Source organism: Carassius auratus, chromosome 10, assembly GCF_003368295.1.
Source record: "Carassius auratus strain Wakin chromosome 10, ASM336829v1, whole genome shotgun sequence".
NCBI lineage: Eukaryota > Metazoa > Chordata > Actinopteri > Cypriniformes > Cyprinidae > Carassius > Carassius auratus.
In genome coordinates, this window is record NC_039252.1 from 20,587,556 (window position 1) to 20,611,710 (window position 24,155).

At 36.6% G+C, this 24,155-nt stretch overlaps 2 protein-coding genes across 3 annotated transcripts; both read right to left on the bottom strand.

The window, feature by feature from the left end:
• Nucleotides 1-375: 375 nt before the first annotated feature.
• Nucleotides 376-4,648, bottom strand: LOC113110296 (prolactin-releasing peptide receptor-like). Of its 2 annotated transcripts, none has more exons than XM_026274404.1 (3): nt 4,153-4,648; nt 2,054-2,512; nt 376-1,352 (listed from the first exon to the last, which is right to left on the bottom strand). In XM_026274404.1, the coding sequence occupies exons 2-3, from the start codon at nt 2,479-2,481 to the stop codon at nt 716-718; spliced, it is 1,065 nt and encodes a 354-aa protein (XP_026130189.1). In that variant the 5' UTR covers nt 2,482-2,512; nt 4,153-4,648; the 3' UTR covers nt 376-715. The 2 variants fall into 2 exon arrangements, with proteins under 2 accessions (XP_026130189.1, XP_026130188.1); XM_026274403.1 differs by having other exon boundaries at nt 2,054-2,509; nt 4,153-4,647.
• Nucleotides 4,649-14,788: 10,140 nt separating this feature from the next.
• On the bottom strand, nt 14,789-22,247 carry LOC113110293 (beta-2 adrenergic receptor-like). Its single transcript, XM_026274399.1, has 3 exons — nt 22,124-22,247; nt 19,847-21,063; nt 14,789-15,087 (listed from the first exon to the last, which is right to left on the bottom strand). The coding sequence occupies exons 2-3, from the start codon at nt 21,050-21,052 to the stop codon at nt 15,079-15,081; spliced, it is 1,215 nt and encodes a 404-aa protein (XP_026130184.1). The 5' UTR covers nt 21,053-21,063; nt 22,124-22,247; the 3' UTR covers nt 14,789-15,078.
• Nucleotides 22,248-24,155: the final 1,908 nt, after the last annotated feature.

Sequence of the window (24,155 nt, forward strand, 5' to 3'; positions counted from 1 at the left end):
AAAAAGAGGCATTAATGACGTCAAAATAAATTAAAGCAAAACTGTCCCTGTTTACTTTAAGTTTCTGGATTTATTTTTTCTTTGTAAACTTTCAGCAAAGCGGATGTTCTTGGTCAGACCCTTCAATTCCTTTTTAAGTTAAGGTCACCAACATCTCCACCTTTCACATATATAGAAACTTCTCACCATCCGTTTAGTTCCTGATGAATAAAATTAATTACCATCCTTTTTATTTTTTAAATCCTTTTACTCACAAAACATCACATTACAGAGCAAAATGGGTTGCAAATGTCTTTTTCTGTCTAAATGGTTCCATAAAGAACCTTTAACATCTGAACAACCTTTCTGTTTCACAAAAGGTTCTTTGTGGCGAAAAAAGGTTCTTTAGATCATAAAAAGGTTAGAAACAGATGGTTCCTTAAAGAAACTTTGACTGAATGGTTCATGATGGAACCAAAAATGGTCCTTTTGTTATGGCATCGCTGTGAGGAACCTTTCAAGCTTCTCAGATTTTTGAGAAAAGCACAACATGAAGGTTACAATCATCTTTTTATTTCAATAAATAGCGATGAATCATCTCAATACTGTACATAAGGAATCATTCAAGTTAGCATTTGCAGTCCTTCAATTAAGCAAGGGTTTCCATCCAGCATGTCGGTTTGGACCCAGACATACTCTTTTTTCATTTCGTGGGCAATTTAGATCATCATAGGCATCATAGCACGACGCTCGCTGTGGCGCATTGGTTGGCCGTTATGCCGATGCGACGGTGGCAGGTGAACATCTTGCGCAGCTCTGTGCGGAAACGGTCGTGGAGCCAGGCGTACAGGAACGGGTTGCAGCAGGATGAGCTCATAGCGCACAGATGACACAAGAGCTGGATCAGCAGGAAATGGCGCTTGTTGATGAGGCGGATGTCGATGTCGCGCAGGACATTGAACACGTGGATGGGCAGCCAGCAGACTCCGAACGCCGCCACCACTAGAGACACCAGCCTGAAGATCTTCCGCTTGCGTGCCCGCTGGGCCTCGGCCTGGTCACGCGTTCGGTGTCCGGGGGCCACGCAGTTGCGGAGTTTGACCGAGATGCAGAGGTAAGAGACGCAGACTGCGGATAAAGGCAGGATGTAGGTCAGCAGCAGCGTGCTGTAGGCGTACACCAGTCGCTGCGTCTCCTGGCCCAACCAGAACTCCTCGCAGATCGTCAGACCCTCGTCTCTGAACTCCACATGATACGTGTGGGCCACAGCGGGGGCGACCAGCACACATGACAGCAGCCAGATCCCAGACAGCACGTAAGCGCAGGCAGCCATTGAGATTCGCCTCTTCAGAGGGTGCACTGTAGCGTAATACCTGTTACAACACACAAACATTTAGGCATTGTTATATATATATATATATATATTTGAGAGTTTTCTGTTGTCCTTTTGCAATATCAACACACCTTCTTGTGTGATTTCACACCTTTGGAGATATGAAGGATGCAAAACTACTCTATAGGTACTCGAGATTAATATGAGATTGGGTAAAATTGTATGGTATAGGTTCCCTTTAATGACAAAATTTTTGGGTGAACTAACCCTTTAAAACCACGTTAATTCTCACAATCAATTTAACTGTATTTTTACTATAGTAACCGAAATGTAGTGTTACAGTGTCTTTTATTTATTTAAATCAACATTAATTCAATGCAAATGTAAAAATAAAATTGCAACTTTTCAAAATTCATATTATTACATCATTATTTATTTTTGATATTTATAGTAAAAATAAACTGGATATCAGTAATGAGACAATATGTCACGAAAACATCACAATGCACAATTGAGCTTCATTTTTCTACAATTCTAAAAAAATATTTTTGTCAACAAACATGCATAACAGCATGGATAGTGACCCTCCTCTCAAACTGCAGTCCTCACTTACTACGCCAAACCTCTTGTGATCTCCAAGTCCTTTCAAAAGAACCATCATTCGGTGCACATCCTTTACACATCCTTTATTAAAGTGATACGACCCACTTTAACCACACTTAGCTTTGCTACCATTCTCACCTGTCGACCGCAATAGCCGTGAGAGTGAAGACGGACACGTATACAGTGACGGGCTGGATCAGGAACACCAGGTAGCACATGAAGCGGCCGAACGTCCACCCGTGAGGACTGAAGGCGTAGGCCAGCGTGAAGGGGACACAGCTCACACACATCAGCATGTCTGAGAAGGCCAGGTTGCCGATGAAGAAGTTGGTGACGTTGTGCATCTTCCTCGAGCGGCAGATGGCGTAGATCAGAAGGTAGTTACCAAAGACGCCCACCAGCACCACAAGAACGTAACAGGGGATGATGAGCGGCTTGAAGGTCTGCAGCAGGGCGACGTCTGCAAAGGGATAGTTGTGAGGGGCCGTGGTGTTTTGGACCACCTTCACCTCGTACACTTGGCTTCCAGGAGGCTCTTCAACATCTTGCCAGCCAGAGCTCTCCATTCTTTGATCACAACGCTCCTGTCTCCACCTGCTGGACGAAAACACAAAGGTCATCGCTGGTTAATGTGTGATTTTCAGATTACAATTGATCAGTTTGGGTTTTCAGTTTTGTAAACCTTCACACTTGTTCTCGCTCAGTCTTGAATACGTTGTTGCATAACTGCTCAGTTGTTATTTGAAATGCTTTAATGTACCTATGTGAAAGTGACTTCAGAAAATGGAGGTCTTAAAATAGCTTTTTGTTCACTTTTCCCAACCATCCGGGCATTTTAAAGCACAGCACTCTTTGCCTGCTGTGATGCATTTTTCCAAAGAGCCTGTGTACTTTCACTATGAAACAATAATTTTGAATGTCAGAGCTTAAACGCTGCTTAAATTCAAAAGTTTTATGTAGTTTATGCAGATAAAAAAAAAATACTGAAATGCCAATCATTTGATGAAATGGCATTATTCTTTGGTCTTTGCAAAAGCAAATTTTTCCAGTTTGATAAAATGCTTCATTTCAAACAGAAGTTGTATATGGAAGTTGGAGTTAGAAGCAAAAATGTACCTTTGCTATCAGAGTCAGACAAACAAGAATAAGGAATAGGTAGGCACTGCTTAAATTCAATTGGCATTATATTATCTTGCAGAGTTCAGGTTTGCAAAAGTGAACCTTTGCAGTTTCATAAAATGCCCCCTTTCAAACATTGCATGGTGAAGTATGAAATAACTACAATATAGAAGTTACACTATGACATTTGGGATTCCTCAATAGAAGCAACTTAATTCAATATGTTTGCCTGCTTAAAAATGAATTCTACATAAAAAATATTGATAAGCAGTTGACATTGAATTGATTTGTAAAGTAAAGTAAACTGCATTCATTTATTTATTTTTTTTTTTTTATGTTCATTTGCAAGCAGTTTTTAAGATCTTTTAAAATGGGAGGTACTGTATACATTTTCTTGTAAAAAGTAATAGGCTATATTTAATTCTGGAGTTCATAAACCAAGATTGTAATGTCATAATATTCATAAGGGCAGCATCTTATCACATATAATCTGCTAATGGGGACATTAGATAAAAAAGGAATCAATTCCAGACAAGATCATTTTGTTCTTTTTGGAAATGAGTCTGCAGTACCATAAATTAACCCATTCATTATCTTGCCATAAGTGTTAATTACCTCTGGAAAGGGAAAATACAATAATGATAAATTATTTAATTTAGAAATAAAGCATCCTGTCTTCGGTTACATCCTTAGAGCTTCCCAAACGACCTCTCAAGACTCAGAAAAGGTAAGCTGTCACTGAGGCGTTACCTTGAGGTACAAAAGCTAAAATACTGCATATTTGTAGCCTACCTTATTAAATAGTACATATTAACACTTTAGAAGTACTTTACAAATCAGTACCTTTTAAAGGGGTACCGTACCACCAAAGTGAAGAAACTGCGGTAGTCTATATATTAAATATTTGATTAAAGATTTAATCATAGAGCTTATTAACAGCACACACAAACTGCAAAATTAAAACAGATTCCTAGCTTTCTTCACCCTTACAGACTGCAGCCTGTAGGCAGAACTCTCCTTCTGTTCCTATCTGCTGGCTGCATAAATAGAAAAATCAATGCACAGTAGAATTACCAGTAAAAAGTTATTTGCTTTAGAATATAAGAATATTACATTACCTAAGATAAAGAGATACTCCTGCTTCTGAGTGGTGTGGGAATACACGTTGTCTCCGGTGCGATGCGGTTTCAACAAGCAAACCACAGAAATGAGCGCGAGACTGAACGTGCTGCAGGAACTGAAGAAGCTCAACTTCTGAGTCACTGAAGACCGTCCTAATGAGAGCGAAGTCTCGATCCTCCTCAAGAGAGGGCGAAAAAGAAAATATCTATCTATCTATCTATCTATCTATCTATCTATCTATCTATCTATCTATCTATCTATCTATCTATCTATCTATCTATCTATCTCCATACACTTATTAAACAACGTTTCACTATCCATCACAAAAGTTGACAAATTTGTCAGATAACGTTGAGCGAAATGTCGTTGGTCTGAGGAGGTAACCGTACAGCAGTTAATTAGTTCGCTGTTCGCTTGCTATTGGACGGCATATCTGCAAAATGGTGTAATAAATTGTGAATTAACATATCATAAATAGGCGAAAAACGCTTTACGTATCGTAACTCCGCTATTATGCCAGTACGGTTGCGCGAGAACCTCGATCGCCCTCGAATGGAAATTAAGCTGGTCGACATTGGCTATAAAACGTCGACCTAAATTAAAGTCATAATTCGTACATGCTATATCTGCCTCTGTCTGCTGTCCATATGAGGGAATGGCTTTATCAGCGCTAGTTTATTCATTTTTTATTTCAAATGTTAACTAATTTGCACCAGGGCCGTTGAAAAATAACCGTAGCTTTCAAATATTACGCCTCGTCTACTACTTTTTTTTTTTTTTTTTTTTTTTGTGAAAACATCAACGTTTGGAATGGCATTAGGGTGAGTAAATAATGACAGAATTTAAGTTTCGGGGGTCAAGTTGAACTATTCCTTTGAAACAGAGAAACATTAGCTACAGGCTAGTGACACAAAACAACACCATTCAAATAAAGTAAAATTGGGAAAATGCTAATTTGATACAAGCACAGATGGCAAAATAATGAGTCAAACGAATGAGCTAACATTCATTTTGTGTTACTTATGTGGCAAGTTTTAAATGATGACATTTCATGGCCTGAGGATCAGAAATCATCTGGTTTGTGCTGTCAATAACAAGCACCTGCCAGACAAACACCTGCTCGGATGAATAATAATGACCTATAAAAACACTAAAACTAATTTACACCACCATTTTTAGTGACACGCTATTTTTATTTGCTTGGCTTTTGAGACTTGATTTGTCGCAAGTGCTTTTATCACATTTTAACCTTTGCTATGATTGTTTTTTGGCCCACCATGTATTAATGAGATAATTTTTTGGTCCTCTATGTTTTAATGAGTTTCCTTGATGATCTACTCAAAGCATCTTCTCTGAACCACCCTTTTTAACAGTTAATGTCTCACTATTGCAGAGTTCTGGTAATGAAGAGATAAACAAAACACTTGAAAGCGTGCCACACAGGTCTGACATTCAGAGAAATGCTCTTTTGCGCATCTTTGTCTGTGGACATTTCATATATCAGAGCTTGGCTTGAGGGGAAAACATAATGTGGCACCTGACATCATCAGCGAGTGGGGGTAGTGCCAGCTAAATTAACATCATATTGGTCTGCACATTATCAGAATATACAAGGGACAAGCTTAATCACGCAAGAGAATTTTAAACCATTTACAGCCGCCATCCCATTCAGAACAGATCAGACACTCTCTTTAATTTATATTCGGCTACATTATTTGATCATTTGGGAGTCGTGTATGGCACTTGGCAGCAAAATTGACTTTTAAAATCTCTTTCTGCACACATTATTTTACTGTAATATGTTTTACTCTATGAGGATGTCTGGCTAATTTGTTATTTGCATAATCAGTTTCTGCTTGTACTTTTTTTTACATAATATGTATACTTTTTTTTTTAAATACACAGTATTATGTGCTATTTTATTTATTTTGGTACAGATGGATGCATGGATTGATAGACAGACAAACTGTGCAGAATGATGATGATTTGTCAGTCTCAGATTGTTCCTGCAATTTAAATTAAATGTGTTTATATTACATTAAATGTAATCTAAATGTCATTTGACATTTATTATTGAATAAATGTGACTTTGGCCTTTAATTTAGATTTATTTGATCAGGTCTCGAAGGCTTCCACATGCTCATGGCAGTTACCGTCCTGCTGTCCGAGAGCTGTTTGCCTGGCAACAGCAGATGTGTCTTCTCTGGTTGTTAATGGCTTTTATTTGCTTTGTTATTATGTAGCAGAACATTTTCTTTCATAGGCGTCAAAGGACGATAAATCATTTTGGATGCATAAATCCAAGGCGTCTCTGTTGGAAGAAAGTGCATTTAAAGTGCGCTTTTTATCGGCCCTCCTCACAAAACACCCATCCATTTAGCTTTTTAGTGACCCCAGCTCTTGGCTATTCTCATATCATAATTCCTTTTCTCATGACGAACATCTTTATTTTGGCTCCACTTCATTCTTATATTCCGCCTTTTGCTTTCCTCCCTATATGTTTGTAAGCTCGTTGTCACAGTTGAGAATCCGATTAAAGTCTCTTGAAAAGCTCAGAAAACATCTCTGTGGACGCTGAAATCTTGTTAATGTTATCCACTAATCTGCCTTTTACATGTTGCTATGGGAAATGATCACATTCTGGTATGAGTGGTGAATTAAATGAATGCCCTTATTGTATGCGCACTGAATGCCACATGGGTTTCATTACGTGTCATGTGCTCAGCCTGCGTCGAAAGACCATCATAACAAATCCACTTATTTGTCATTTTTGTACAGAGCATGTGGAGTGTTTTCTCTGTGGAAGCATAAACCTGTCGTCAATTATTCACCCTCGTGTAGTTCAGAACTTGTACAACCTGTAAGTCTTTTATTCGGGTTTGGAACAACATGAAAGTGAGTAAATTATGCCAAAAAAAAAAAATAGATTTCTGAGTGAACTATGCTTTCAATATCAATTTGTCCAACTGAAAATGAGTGTGAATGAAACTCATCACCCTGCAAAGCCCCTTTGCTAACATGTGTTTGTCAAGATCTACACGGCTTGATGTTCTACCTCCAGCATACAATGAGCAGTGCTCATGGGCGTCATGCACTCATTATTTCTGAGGGGGCACGAGTAATGCAGGCATTCAATCTAATCAAATTCAATCTGAACAGAGTTCGGTCTGGCTCAGCACCGGCCAGGCGAATGCAGATTTGAATTTAGCAGCTGGTTACGTGACGCACTGAAAGATCCAATCATGGTATGATTGTATCAAATATAAAAAATATGATTTGGATATTTTTGTCTTTTGGAGGCTGCCTTCAAAATCCAATTGGCTCAAAAATCTTATGGGGTATGTGACGCCATGGCAGTGCTGCACTGGGTGTACAGTACGTGCATTCACAAACATTTCCAGTTTTGTTGAAAAGACGTTTTGACTAGAGGTAGACTTTGACAAGCTGAAAGAGTTCGTCAGTCTTTCTCAGTATGGAGCCCCATTTCTGTTTGCTGTTCCATTAAATGCAAGTGCTTTCAGTCATTGGTGGTTTTAAATGGCAAACTGTTGTGAGGTCAACCAATAATAGATAAAAATCAAGTCCTGCCTTCGTTTTCCACCATTTATATCCCTTTTCACCCTGAGATATCTCATTATACAATAATTGAAAAACAAAAAGGAATAGGCAAATCAAGATGTTGATGTTTTGATTTATTAATTGAATTTAGCATTACATCACCAGTGGATCCTCTGAAGTGAATGGGTGCCGTCAGAATGAGAGTTCAAACAGCTGATGAAAACATCACAATAGTCAAGAAGCAATCCACACCACTCCAGTCCATCAATTAGGCTAATGCCCTGTAAACCAAAAACGCTGCAGGTTTATTAGTAATACATCTAATAATCACTTTGGGCTGCTTGCTGTCTTGCTGAAAAAGTTCCTGTGGCTCAGTGGTAGAGCATTGTGTCAGCAGCGCAAAAAGTTGTGGGTTCAATTCCCAGGGAACACACATACTGGTAAAAAAAATGTTTATAACATGAATGCACTATAAGCTGCTTTGGATAAAAGCATCTGCTAAATGCATAAATGTAAAAGTTGTCTCATCTGTAGCAGGAGAGAAATATGCACATGAACCATTCACAAGCTAAAACTATTTTAAAGTGCATTTTGATGTGAAAGAACACAGGGGATGGACTTTGTTATTGGAGAAAGTGTTATTATGGATTCATATTTTGTCCAGAATTCATATTTTGTAAATTCCCTTTTCCCATTCCCTTTTTTAAAAACATTTTATTAAAAAAAAAAACTTAGCTTTTTGCTTCACAAGATGTTAATTGATGGCCTGGAGTTCTTGAACTTTTCCCTTTAAGCACTATTAGGCCAAACTGATATGCTTCAGCAACTTGTTGAAGACAATTTCAGATCCACTATACTGTTGACAAAGACTCAGAAGCCTTTTGTCAGCTGAAATGTACTTTTATTTGTTCTGATATTCAGTCTCATATTCATTTATATATTTTTATGATTTAGTGTATATATAATTTAGAGGTAGATAAAGCAGTAATAATTGACATGTGGTCATGTTGTTTTTCCTGGTTGTGTCCATCGTAACAACACATGCTGCCTGGAGGCAAAAAAGTGTCTTCTTTCATCATTCCACATACATCATTCATCTCGGCTCCTGCTTGTGCCGTTATTTCTGAGGAGTCTGAATAGATGATCTGAAGGTTTGTGCACTGGGATGAGAAAAGTCTTTTAAACCACTCTGAGGGCTCTCCATTCAAATTCTCTCGTTCTGATGAACATGTACGACTAGTGCTGCATCTGTGCTTGTTATCCTCTCATGTCTTTGTAGTGCAGTAGGCATGTGTGTTATTTGAAGAACACACGTCAATGAAACGATATTGTTCTGACGTTGAATTCAAGGCATATTTAGAGAAGGATGAGCAATCTGTGCTCTATATCTGTCTCTGCAGAAGATTTAGTATTGAGGGTTTTTTTAAATTGATTATTGTTCACTAAATTCCTCTCTCTATTTATGTATATAAAATGTGATCATATACCGTTTCAATGACAGCTGATGAGGTGAATTATTACATCCTGAAGGGGGCATTAATGAACCATAATTTAATTTAACTTGACATATGTGTATATGTCCCTGGACCACAAAACCAGTCTTAAGTCACTGGATCATATTTTTAGCATTAGCCAAAAAAAAAAAAACACTGTATGGGTCAAAATTATCGATTTTTCTTTTATGCCAAAAATCATTAGGTTAAGTAAAGATCAAAGTAAAGTCCCATGGGGATATTTGGTAAATTTCCTACCGTAAATATATAAAAAATAAAAATGTTCATTAGCAATATACATTGCTAAGAATTCATTTGGACAACTTTTAAAGGAGATTTTCTCAGTATTTAGATTTTTTTGCACCCTCAGATTCTAGAATTTCAAATAGTTGTATCTCGGCCAAATATTGTTCAATCATAATAAACCATAAATTAATAGAAAGCTTAATTATTCAGCTTTCATATGATTTATAAATCTTATTTTCGAAAAATTAACACTTAAGACCTGTGGTCCAGGGTCACACACACACACACACACACACACACACACACACACACACACACACACACACACACACACACACACACAGAGATATATATGTATGTACAGTTTAGGAAAAATCAGTCACCTGGACTGCATAGCCGATTAATATTTGGATTTCTTTTCTGTGATTAGAAAGAAAGACAGACAGACAAAATAAGATTTAGTTCTAAAGCTACATTCAGGATTTTCATAGGCTGACTGTAAGTGCACTATATTGTGCGTGTATGTGAACCACTGATGAAGAAAGCAGTACTCTACTCTGATAAGGGACCATTGTGCTGGAACAGCCAGGCTGCTTCTCATGAGCAATCAGACCTGTGCTGTATACAGGCTTTTAGTCCTGGGTGCTCTCGCTCTCTCTCATAACATTTTAGAGAAAGCGTAAGGAAGAGTAATTTTCTGTAAGCTTTTTTTCCAATCTACAGCAAACAATATTCTATATAACTAAAGTAACGAGAGAGGAAGAGAAGCAGCAAGAAGCAAGAGACAAATTTTGCAGCTCACATAAAACTCACCAAATCATCGGATGTTTTGAAATTCTGTGAAATTTCAGTGATGGGGCGATAAATGCAGTTCCTCTCAAACAGATTTAAATACAGTGTATGGTTCAACCTCAAAGTATTTTTGTAATTTTAAGGTCAAATTTGAGAAGTCACTAAACATATTTTTTGCTGTGTTCTTCTTGCCCCATTCACGTTGCTTTACCATGTCTTTAGTGTGTGGCTTTAAAGGATCTTTTCTCCAATTTGCAAGCAAATTAAGCATGCAATACAAACAATACAGTCTTATTCATGTCAAATGGCTTGAATGAGTTTGCCTTTTAATGAATCGTTTTAAAAAACATTTCATCAGTCTAATAGATGCTTCACTGAAAAAAACTCTCAAAATCAGTCAAATTGAATACTAAATCCGCTAAAACCAGCCAAATTGGCATAGTCCTACATTGACATTTTTAACATATGTTAGTATGTTAGTATCTGTAGCATAACAACTTCTAGTTAGCTAGTCCCCAACACTGGCAAGCAGGTTACCAAATGTGTTTTCAGAATTTTTGACCTCATTCACTCTTGGGTGCTATTCAGTCGATGCTCCGTGCTAATCCAGAGAGATGGTGTCACGGACTCCGCGAGATTTGAAAGCTGTCGCTATTTATTATGCTGTTTGTATTTTCTTGTGATTCAACACTTGGCTTATTTTAATAGCAGTCATGTCAGGGAATGTCGTATGATGCTGGAGCAGTAGCATATGTTAGCTCATGATTAATGCTAAAACTATAATTTTGGCTATCTTTGTAGAGTGCATTCGTAATAAACTCTCTTGCTTTGAAATTTCAAGGATGTAAACATTATTATGCAAGAGCATGACACAAATTGATTCAAGACAACCTGGAAAGAGTCAAGGAAGTTTCTCATGGAAACACATAGATATCAGATATCAGTTTTTTCTCATTCATTTTTAGATGAGGAAAGATCCAATTGGCTGCAGTGTTGAGAATGGAATGCCATCATACTGCTTTCTGCATACTGAGTAGTTTGCATATGCACTATACTGCCAATAATTTAAAAAGTGGCACACACTCACCCCAACCAATTTTATGTTTACTTTACTCTGTTACTCCCTTACCCTAGACCCCTACATCCCAGACGAGCCCCCAATATTCACTGTTACATACCAGATGTAGGGGTATAGAGAGAGGGTTTTTTAATTATTCTAATGCATTTTATTTGATCTTTAGATTATTATTTTTTCTTTTTTGCATTTTAAGCAGAATTTTTGTAAAGCAGTCAGTTAAGGAAAATCACTTATTCAGATCAATCAAATAAAATATTGAAAGTCATAGATGGTTTTACTTACAGTTCATTCATCACACATGAAATGGAAAGTCATAGCAAGCACAATTGTATTGTGTATTTTTGCACAGTACTGCATATTTTGCATACCAAAAATTTGCATAATGCACACAGTATAAATATAGTATAAATAATAAGGTAGTATACCACTTCAAACATAACACATATCACATTATGTTTTAGAAAAGCCTATTATGCTCACCAAAGCTGCATACAGTAAAAATAGTAATATTGTCAGTTATAGTAATATCATTGCTATTTAAAAAAAAAAAAACAGTTTAATGGCAACATGATCCTTCAGAAATCATTCTAATATACTGATTTTCTACAAGACAACAACAACAACAAAAACAATCTTATTATCAGGGTTGAAAACAGTTAATATCTTTGTAGAAACCATGATACATTTTTCAGGATTCTTTAATTAATAGAAAGTTCAAAAGAACAATGTTTATTTGAATTATAAATCTTTTGTAACATTATACATGCATTTTAACATTTCATAAATGTATGAAATTATAAATAGTATGAGTAAAATAGTAGAATGCCATTTCAGACTTAACAAACATCAAATCCTGTGTTCCCTCGGCAGGTGCTTTGTTCATCTTAAACAACAGTAACATAGTAACTTAACTTAGTTAGTCTTTCTTTTATATATATATATATCAGGTCCTCATATTGATTGACAGTGTAAACATTAAGTTTGCATTCAGGTTTTTGCATCTCATTTTGCAATAAAACCTTGGGATGCTCATTTCAGACTGATGTGTCTGAAGAACAACATATTCAAAAGACTGATGCAGCAGTTTCACACAATGTTCTGACCTTTTGTGAGTGTGCAGTTAATTACAATGCTTCCACTATTTGAATAGTTGTGAAGATGAGTTTCATCAAAATAATACGTTGGATTTTTTTTCCAGAGGACATGAGATGACGATGACAAGCAGAAAAACAGACCAATTAAAATGACTCAGTTCCAATGTTAAAGGGACAGTTCACCCAGAAATGAAAATATGATCTTTATTTGCTTATCTCCAGGGCATCCAAGATTTAGGTGACTTTGTTTCTTAAGTAGAACACAAACAGAGATTTTTAACACAAAGTCAAGAACCGTTGCAGTCTGTCAGTCTTATAATGGATGTTAATGGGAATCATGGCTAAAACATACAATAAAAAACAAACATACACAAACAAAACCAAATTAAACCCTGAGGCTCATGACGATACGTTGATGTATAAAGACTCGAAACGATCAGCCTGTGCAAGAAACTTTACACACACACATATATATATATATATATATGTGATTAGTCTTTCTAATCGTTGTGCCAAGAGAAATCGGAATCACCCACCGAATCTTGCTGACGTTGTTGAATAATTTTTTCCCGTTGCTTTTATGGACTCTTTATGGGCTTCTCCCTTGACTTCATGCCTCCACGTCCCCCCGATTGCCTCATAGACAGTAAAAGATTGCCTGCGAGCTTCTCCTCCTGTCCATACGGTAATTTCTCTACTGTGCATATATATATATATATATATATATATATATATATATATATATATATATATATATATATGGTGCTTTGTCAATGGTAGCGCTGGCTAAATAGCTCAAGGACTCCTCTGTGCCAATCACAACAGGCTTGGCCAGCTAACCAATCAGAGCAGAGTAGGCTTATGGAAGGGGGGGGGGGGGGGTTTGCTCCGAACTTGCTAGGAATGAATAATTTTGGAATCATTGGCAAATGCCTCTAATATTAAATGTATATTCTGAGAAAATTACAATGTTTTCTTACCTTAAATGCATTTATACCTGTTGTAGGGGACTCCAGCACAATAATAGGACACTTTAAAATACCATATGTCCTGCTCTTTAAAAATCTCAGTTTGTGTTCTACTGAAGAAACAAAGTCACCTACCTTTTGGATGCAATGGGGGTAAGCAGATAAACATCAAATTTTCATCTTTTGGTGAACTATCCCCTTAAGGCATGGTTTTAATTCATAAAGTATGAAGATATATGAAAAAGACACCATTTTGAACATGTACCTGATTTTTTTGTAAATTAATTATGAAGCGCATGCATTTATTCAATCTGTTGGAATTTTCTGGAAAAGGGTTTTTTCACTAGGGTAAAAGATACAGATGGTCAGGATCAAAAAAGTGAGTAAAGGCATCTCACAGTGCTTTGATCAGAAGCTTGTCCTCACCGTCAAGCACACTGATGCCACGATGCATTAACATTTTATCAAAGCACCAATATCCCAAACCAAACACTCTGATTTTCAACCATTCAATGTCAAGATTTGTTTGGCCAGAGTTGAATATTTATTAGCCATAAGATTTGGCTGTGTATTGGTCTGGGCTGTTTGCCTGTTGTCAAAGTGTTGAAATCTAACAGATGCTCAGATGTGTGATGCAAGACAGCCAGAGAAATATCAAGCTGACCCACTCCAGAGCTGTGTAGCGTCTAAAATTAATGCTTTGCCACACTTGCTGAGAATAATTACCATAATTATTTCCTTCCAGTCATGAAACTGCAATTTGCATTTTTTGAGAGAGAGAGAGAGAGAGAGAAAGAAAGAAAAGGGATAACATGTATGTTTTAATCATTCTGGTCATTTTGGGGGTGTTTACTGTTGTAAACAGTTTGATCTGATTATTTTATTATTATTATTATTTTTAATGGAAGCTTGTTTCCACTATGGAATAAGATACTGTAGATAATTGCAACTTTTATATATCAAAAATTCTGAAATACATGAAATATAAAATATGAAAAATAAAGTCAGAATTGTGGTATATAAATCAGAAATTCTGAGAAGACAAGATAGAATTGTAAGATGTAAACTCGTAATCGCGAGAATTGTGAAAGAAAAAGTTGCAATTAGCATTTTTTATTTATATTTCTGTGGTAGAATTATTATAAATTATTTTTTTAGATATAAACTCAGAATTCAGAGACAAAGTTAATTCCAAGATATAAACTCAGAATGGCAGATTGTAAACTTGTAATACTGTAGCAAGAAAAAAAGACAGAATTCTGATATTGTGATTCTTATTTCTCTAGCACGAAATATTTATTTCTTAAATTAGACTTTGTTTTTTCAGAATTTAATGCATTTTATTTCATCTCTGGGTAGTGACTGAACTAAAAAAAAAAAAAAAAAAAAAAAAAAAGTCCACACAACAGATTTATTTTTTGATGGTTTTTGAGGTAAAGAGATGACAGTTTAGGGCTTCAGTTTCCAATTTCACTCTGTTTAAAGTTCAAAAAGCTGTCAGAAAGTAATCATATTTTTGTGTCATGGCTTGTTCTCAATATCATTTTTCAGCTTTGCTGCTCTGTAAGGATCTGGCTGTTTTTTTCTTTGCACATGGTATAGATGTAATACAGTCAAGGTGCAGTTGAAAAGCATGATGCTCGAGTACAGTTCATTCTCTTGAAAAGCATAGAGTATGATCTGTTTCCCATCTTCAGTGGCCCTGTGGGAGGAAAATAATTATGAAATCATTAGACATTTGAACTGGGAAAGAACAGACTAGTGTTTTTGTGTGCTCTAGTACATGTATCAGTGTGTTGTTTATGCACAATATGTATTTTTCTATCATTGCACGTCTTGAGTGACATTAGAGGGATTATGCTGAAATGTTTCTGTGTTCGCATCTAAGTACATGAGATTCACATACACTACAGTGTCTTATTGCCTGTGGCATAAGATGTGTGTCCTTTATTAAAACAACCACAAACTGAACCCTATTTATGATCCAGACCAGCACTATTATGCCAGATTCTGCTGTGTGTGTACTGTAATGACCACTTCTTTTTTCACTTATTTTAATTAGTAATGCTTGCTAAAACCATTCCCAGGTTTAGGGGTTTAAAAAGACACGAATGATTGATCTGAATAATATCTTAAATCATGCAGCATGTTGGTGGTAGGATATTTCTTTTCTACGTGGTTGGACTTTTTGCTTGGTGGATGAATATGTTAATATGCTGATTTGCTGATTTACATGTATTTTTATCAGTGTTTAAAACAGTTGTGCTGTTTAATATTTTTGTGGAATATATTATTGAATTTATAAAACAATAAAAAAAAAATTCAAGATTCCTTTGGATTCAGATTTGGTTTAGCCTATATTCGATTCAGGATTCGATTTGATTTGGCAACTCTGTAACTGTCCAGTCATCGCTACACGATCAACTAGGATCACAGTGCTTTTGTAAAATGAGCGAGGCTGTTTTGTGAATCTTGACTGACTCATTAAAAGAACCAGTTCTTAAAAGCAATTTGTCTGTAGGAAACATACATGCACAATCTAAAGAGATGTTACAATATGTTAGGTTTTCCCACCTAGATTTGAAATTGTGCAAAATTTTTATTGTTGGATATTTTAGTCACAGTAATCACTACTTATGTTTTCCCTATTTTTGAGTATAAACAAACGTGCAGATGAATACAAAAAGAAAATGGTTACGTGTGTGGTAATCAAATACAACACGTATCCTGTGTGAGCTCATCACCTCAAGCATCAAGGCCTCTCCTAAATCATTTAACATGAAGCACCTTTTGCTCTAATTTCCTGTTATTATCTTCACACTATTGAGGTAATGAGCTAAGACCCCTGGGTTTCCTACCCTTAAGTATTCATACACACACACTATACTCACAAAACACACTACAGGACATCTCTGATGACTCAGTTGAGCCAGTTGAGAAACCTGTTGAATTGATTGGCCGTGGAAAGCCATTCGGTTTTGAGGGTCTGATATCACCCTAGAGTATTTTAAAAGGATGAGGTAAAGGATAAGAGGTTTAATCTCCCTCAGTAGCACTCGCTCAGTGGGGCACATCTTGACAAAATGAAGGTGTAATCCACTGCATGTGGTTAAGTTGCAAGGCTGCTTTCTGGTTCTCTGTCAGAGGAACAGGTAGATTTATTTGTGTGTAATCATTATCTCCTGTACTCCAGATACAGGATAATTGTACATAGAACCAATGTAGGAAAAAAACGTTTTTGTTTTGTTGTTAGTTTGTAATTGCTACTGCTTATGTTAGCTTTTAATGTAAGGTTTTATCCTGATTAAAGCTTTAAAGGGGTCATATGACATTGCTAAAAAGAACATTATTTTATGTATTTGGTGTAATACAACGAGTTTATGCAGTTTTATGTAAAAAAAACAACAACAGTATTTTCCACATACGGTACATTATTGTTTCTCCTCTATGGCCTGCCTTTCTGATATGCATAGATTTTTACAAAGCTCATTGTTCTGAGAAGTGAGGTGTGCCCTGATTGGCCAGCTATCCAGTGTGCAGTGATTGGCCGAATACCTCAAACCTGTGACAGAAATTTTACTCTCCTTGTCATACTGTGATATTTTGTGTCCAGGCACGATGAGACCAAATCAATAAAACCCATGACAAATGAGGCATTTTTTGCATCCAGTGGGGACATAATTGCTGATTATAATGACTTGTACTGTCTTTTTACATGTTGCATTGTGTATCTAGTCGCGTTGTGATTGGAGAAATGACAAACAACAAGCACTACTCTATACTGCTCAAAATTCACATTTGAATCATCAGTGGCAATTTATATGACAACATACTTACAGGCTGGGAATCAAAAGTGCCAGACTGTCCTTGCAAAGTTGCGTCTCCACGAAATGGTGGTGGCAGCAGGTGCAAAAATACTACAGTGAGAATCAAAGTTACGACCTTCTTTCTTTGTGTGAACATTTGGGCAGTGTTATGCAAATTATCCCACACAGTGACGTAGGAGGACGTGTTTAAACGAGGCGTTTTAGGATGGCGTGGGTGACTCTTAACTTTTCTAAAGAATTTAGGTTCCCTTTGGGTTTGAGACTTTAGTCCTTGCAACTTTAGGGAACTTATTCTATTCACGAACAGCTTGAAACAATCCAAAGAGAAAGGAAAACATAAAACTGCACCATATGACCCCTTTAATACAGCAGAGAACATGATTGCGTTTTAGCAATTTTGTAACATTGAGAAGTGTTTGCCACCAAGTATTGCTCGCTACCACAGCAACCGCGTACTCGTCCGTGTTTAAAGTTAAAAAAGTGAAATCACAATCAACCACCCCTTTAAAGCGAATCAATGCATTCCATTTTTAAAACTTCATCAACTGTAATCTCTAGGTCCCCTGGAGCTGTGTGGAGCACTTTTTATGATGGATGGATGCACTTTATTGAACTTAGAAATCTAGACACCCATTCACTGTTATTATAAAGCTTGGACATTTTTAAATACATCTCTGATTGTATTGGTCTAAAGGACAAAAGCCATATACACCTAGGATAGCTTGAGTAAATCATGGGGTAATTTTCATTTTTGGGTGAACCATCCCTTTAATATTATTATATTTTGCTCATTTCTATTTTGAATATATGTGTCCATAGATGTTTAATTTGAATTAAAATGCATAATTAAAAAAAATATACATATTCAAATGTATATGTTTAATCACAATTTAATTTTAATTACACCAATCTTTACTAATTTGTTTGAGTCAGAGGTATTAGCTCCTGTGTTGGGTCAATGCCATTCATCAAACAGGAAGTGACATCATTGAGATGTTGAAATGCTTCACACTCAAAGTGAGCATGATAAGCTGACTAACCGCATTCACCACACAACAGGGAAATAGTAGGCGTGGGAGTTTCTCATATGTGGCTTTCTCAAAGATAATCCTAATTGTTAGAGTTTTTTGTCCTCCCTATCATTTAAGTACTTTTTAAAAATTAAGGACCATATACTTATTGGTCCAGGTGATCTAAAGGAAATCTAAAGCACTTAACCACAGCCACCAATGAATACACTTAATATAATAAGTCTTCTCTGGTAGACTTTTTTTTCTCTTTTGTTCTAGCTTGAAACATGGTGTTGTGTATTGCTTGTATTGCTGGCTCTTATTGTAAATTGCTTTCAATGTTCCTTGCTTAAATCAAAAGCATATGTTTCAAAAATGAAAATTAGGCTGCGTTTTACTCACTCTCAAGTCATCCTAGGTGTATATGACTTTTTACTTTCATCCAAATCCAGTCGGAGTTATATAAAAAATGTAACTTTGATCTTTCGAGCTGTTTCATGGGACTCAATAGATGTTGCATTCCTTCAGTACAAAAGATGTGAAATAAAAAGAGTCTTTCTATAAAAAGAAAAGCATCTCAGATGGCTGACCTCATATGTTATTCCACCGGAACTGCTTAGTTTACAACATTGAGCATAAGCTAGATTAAAGTTCTTATTATGTTTTGTATATGGATATTTTTCGCATCGATTCCTTACATCGATTCCTTACAATCGAGCCTCTGTTCACCCCCTGGAAGCACTTTTTATTTCAGGTCTTTTGGACTGAAAGAATGCAAAACCCTTTGAGTGCCATGAAACGGCTTGAAAGATCAAAGACAATTTTTAATATAACTCTGACTGGATTCGTCTGAAAGAAGAAAGTCCTACACCTAGGATGCCTCTGGGGTGAGTAAAACGCAGCCTAATTTTCATTTTTTGGTGAACTAACCCTTTAAGTAATAATCTTTTTTATAGATCGTTTATAGATCAGATCGTTTCAAAGCAGCTTTATAAGGATAAACAGAAAAATAATGATTCAAAGATGCAAACAAAGATCAATTCTGCTGCAAAGCATCTCTAAAAAAACAAGTGTCAAGAGTTAACTGGAAAATTAAATTGGAGGTTTTCAAACTGTGGTCCGTGGACCCAGAGGAAAATTTTTTAGCTTTGAATCAATGTAAGTTTTGTGTAAAAATGTAATCATCCAGATCATTTTATTAATCGTTGCTTTTGGCTTTAGTACTGTGAAAATGTAAATCTCAACTTTATTTGTCAACTTTATTGAAGGTTTAATATCATGCTGTTTCCTCTGGCAGAGTTAGGGAGTCTTATATATATATATATAGCTGTTTTCATGTTGTAAGAAATGGGAAACAATTGCTAAATAAGTAAATCGTGAAAGATTTTCTGAAGAAAATTTGACTGCTGCTTCATAACTCAATGCCATTATGCTATGTGTTATGAATGGTTGCCAGAGCATAGCTATGTGGTTTTTAAGGTGTCCTGCATTGCTGTGCAGTTGCTAGAGATTCTAGGTGGTTTCATTGACCATCCTTAAGGTCAAAATCCAATCACTTAGATATATAACAGCCCTCATCAGCTTGCATGGTTTGAGGGATCATTCAAATAAAAGATGCACTTACCTTTAACATCTCTTCTACATTGATCCTTGCCACATTTGAGTCACTTTGAGGCTGAGCTTCAATCTCTTCCTCTTTGAAATCTGTACACGTGTCAGAGCAACTGTTCCCACCCTTTGCAGATGGATCTTCATGACCTAAGTGATCCATTTTTGCAGAACCGTTGCTTTGGATGCATGAGCTGATAGTCCATAGATGTTTGTGCACTTTGGTGCAATTTAACTGCTTGAGTTTTTTGTACCCTAAAAGATTGAGGAAGGCAGTGCGGTACTCAGGACTGTGGCAGTAGATGATAGGGTTCAGGCCTGAATTGGTGTAGCCGAGCCAGTTCAACAAGAGGAACACATTCTGTGGTAGCAGTAGAGGTTTAAAAACCTTGATGATATTGAAGAAAAAGAAGGGCAGCCAACAGAGAATGAAGGTGCCCATAATAATCCCCAGCGTCTTGAGCGCCTTGTGTTCTTTCACGACATGCCTCGTTGATCTCTGGTTTAAATCATGCACTATTTCACCTGGACTTTCACAAGAGTCTTCTGTGCATGTGCTCAGAAAGCGGAGTCTATTCTTATTGATGAGTTTCAACTGTCTGTTCGCGATGACGAACACCTTCCCGTACACAAACACCATAATAAAGAGGGGCACGTAGAAGGACACCACCGAGGAGAAGATGGTGTAGGGCCTATTCGTATGGAAATCGCAGCATTCTGATTTATTGTAACATATTTTTGCCTCCTCGTAATCAGCACGAGAATAATGGTTCATGATTGGCACGAAGGAAACTAGGGATGCCACCATCCACACCGTGCAGACGATATACCCAGCTCTGCGCTTCCCAAGGAGGACCCGATGCTTAAAAGGTGTTGTGATCGCAACATAGCGCTCAACGGCGATGACACATAACGTCTCTATGCTGGCCGTGACGCAAAGCACATCCACGGACGTCCACAAGTCACAAAACTTGTCGCCTAAAAGCCATTTCCCGCTGACCACCATACTGGCGCCCACTGGCTGGACCACACAACCCATGATGAGATCAGCGAAGGCCAGGGAGATGATGAAGACGTTGGTGGTGGTGTGGAGCAGAGGAGTGCGGATGATAGCCAGGATGACCAGCAGGTTCCCAATCACCGTGAGGAAGATGACCAATGCCAGAGGAAGAATAAGCAAGGGCTTTGCATCATAAACCAGGCTGGAGCTGTTGGTGCTCATCCTGAAAGAATCTTTCAGGGAAAAAGAGAAATGGACAAAGGATTGGTCAATCCCAAAATGCTGGGTTAAATTCCTCCAAGAAGCAGGTTCCAGGAGACTTCTCATTGAAGAACAGTGATGGAACTTTTCCACCAGTGCGAAGGAGATATCAGTGGCTCACTCATTTTGAAAGTTTATGGTCTTTACAGACATGAGATATAATTACATGCAAACCCACAGACTGTAAGTTAACTACTGTAGCTTTATTTGTTTATGTGCACTAGGAGAAGGAGGAGGAGCATGAGGTGGGTTGAAGAACTGTGTTTTCACATATAAATTTGAGAGACGTTTTAATATCCTAACTAATAATTTTTTTTACAATAATAACTTCTGAGATCACATACTGTAGCTCCTTCTGACCCATAATACTTTATTCGTGGCATGATTTTATTGAACTATTTTATTCATATTTTGAGCTATTGATGATGTCGCTAATTGTTAATGCACTAATCTGTATATATAACTTCACAAAAGCAAAGCTGTTGCTGATTACTCATTTCAAAATATGTATTTACATACCGAAATGAAAGTGGAAAGTGTCATGCCTTTGTGAAGTAATGAAGCAATTTCAGCTAGCTTACAGTCATTTGAGATGACTAAATACCTCTTCCTGGCCCATAATGAATTATTTGTGCCATATTTTAATGGTTTTATTGGGTTATTTTCGTGATATTTCATACAATATAACCTCACAGAAACAATTCTGCTTCATAGTTATTTCAAAATGAGTATTTATATGCTACATTTAAATGGATCGACATGGAAATATTTCATGCCTTTATAAAGTATAATGAAACTATTTCAGCCAGCATTCAGACTTCTTGTCGTTTGAGATTATCTTATACCTCATCCTGCCCCATAATGCATTGTTTTTTGCTAATGTAATTTAATTGTTAACACACTACTCTGCACAAAACAAAGCTGCAGCTGCATAATTGTTCCAAATGACATACTTCCGTGTTGAAATGAAACAAACCGACATGGAAAATTTGATGCCTTTAAGAAGTAATAAAGCAATTTCAGACAGCTTACCCAGAAAGGAACTTCCTCTCTCAAATCATCTGCAATTATTTATGCTTCTCGACAAGTTAGCCCTTCTTCAAAACTCTTATCTTCCATGATCGTGCACTTGTTCAACGAACACCTTCCCACGCCTCTAAATATCGAATTGAACAAAATGTTCTGAAGAATGCAGGACGGTGTGGTTTGTGGCGGGCACAGTATTGTCAGCTTCCTGTGGTAGAACTTATGGCCTTTACAGAAGAACTGCTGCAGAATGAGTGCATTGTACAATCAACATAGTAATGTATTGAACAGTTGTTCACTAAAAAATTAGGTTAGTGATTATAAAGAAAATTATGTATTTTGTTTTGTATTTCGGATACGTTTCATAGCTCTTGGATCAGCCAACGCATTGCCCTGACCCCATTCACACCTAATTCCATAACCTTGCTTGTTTTCTGTATTCTTGCGTCTTGTTTCGCTTTTGTTTACACTGAATTCACAGTGTATAGACGGTCATGCTACAATGCAAATCTGTTTATCAGAAAGCTTAGCCATCATTCATTTCCTTCCCTCTGACAGTTCAAGCAAAGCTCGACAAAATTACACAACATTTCATGAAGTTCGGTTTACTGCTGAGAATGACAGACTGTTTAATAGAAAAATATTAGAGTGACAGATTTGTCCATGTTAAAAAGCTACTAAAATCGTCTTAATTGCTCAAGGCAAGTAAATCATTCAGAAAACTGACAAGGGAACGTGTTGAACGTGTCAACGTTTGCTATGTATGCTTTAATTTTGTGTGTTTTTAATTCATATGATGTCCGTACAGCTTGACACTGATGGACTGTAGCATCAGGAGAAGTTCATCCCTCACAATTGTACACACATAGATGGAGAGCATCTTTTGTTTCACTGGCTCACTTCAGTTTTCCAATCAAATTGACACGCTTGATGAAAAATGTAAAATTCTTGGTGAAAATGGCATTGTCTTTAGTGGTAAATATTTATTTATGTTGTGGGCCACCATTAGCTCAGGAAAGAGAGCACTTTCTTAACACTCATTCCCATGATCCCAGAATGCTCTGGGCCGCTTACTGAATCTACTGAGATTTACAAATCATTCTTGTTTCTGGAATTTAACCCATTGCTGTCAGACAATTTCATTGGTTGACAGAGATATTGTCTTCCATTGCACAGGCGATAAACAAAGGCTTTCATTTGTCTAAGACATTGCTGCCCATGTTGGCTCATCTGTGAAACGACAAAAACCTTCAGAAAATCTGCTGTAAACACTAAGCTGACTCTTAGTTGTGAGATGACACCTTTTGACCAAACACACTGCATTTCCAAGATTGACTCCATTTAATTCACTTTTTCAACACACACACACACACACACACACACAGCTTGTTTGCTGGCATTATCAGTTTGTATCAGGTGTTTTACAAGAATATAATACAAACTTATATGAAAAAAAAGGTCTTGACATTCTTCACTGTACTGGAATAAATGTCATACACAGCAGGTATAATTTTGTAATATTATTTTTTTTATAAATTTCTATATATTTAGTTCTGTATATTTTAATGAGAAACCAAAGCAAGAAAAATATTTGTCCTCAAATAAATAAATAAACAATAATCAAACCCTATTTTCAAGTCATTAGAAATTTATTTTTATGATTTTGTATTTATTGCTAGATAAAATATGTCAATATGTTAAAATAATTACAGATTATATAATATTTGGTTTGTGGACAGTCAACACTGACTTAAGGTTAAGCACCTCCTTTTACAGTTTATTTAATTATTTATTTCTGTTTCATAAGACATATTTTGTATGATAAATTGGTCAAAAAATGTAAATAATCTTTGTAACACCCGTGTAGATGAATATGTGCGTAGTGCCACTGAGTGGTAACACTTTAGATACAGTTTTTTTTAGTCAGTAATTTTCCCCACAGTTCTAACAGATTCCACAGTCACTCCTAAGATTCATATGTTGCACTTGATTAAACTGAGGCACATAGTCTGTGAAAACGGTAATCTAAAAAAAACTG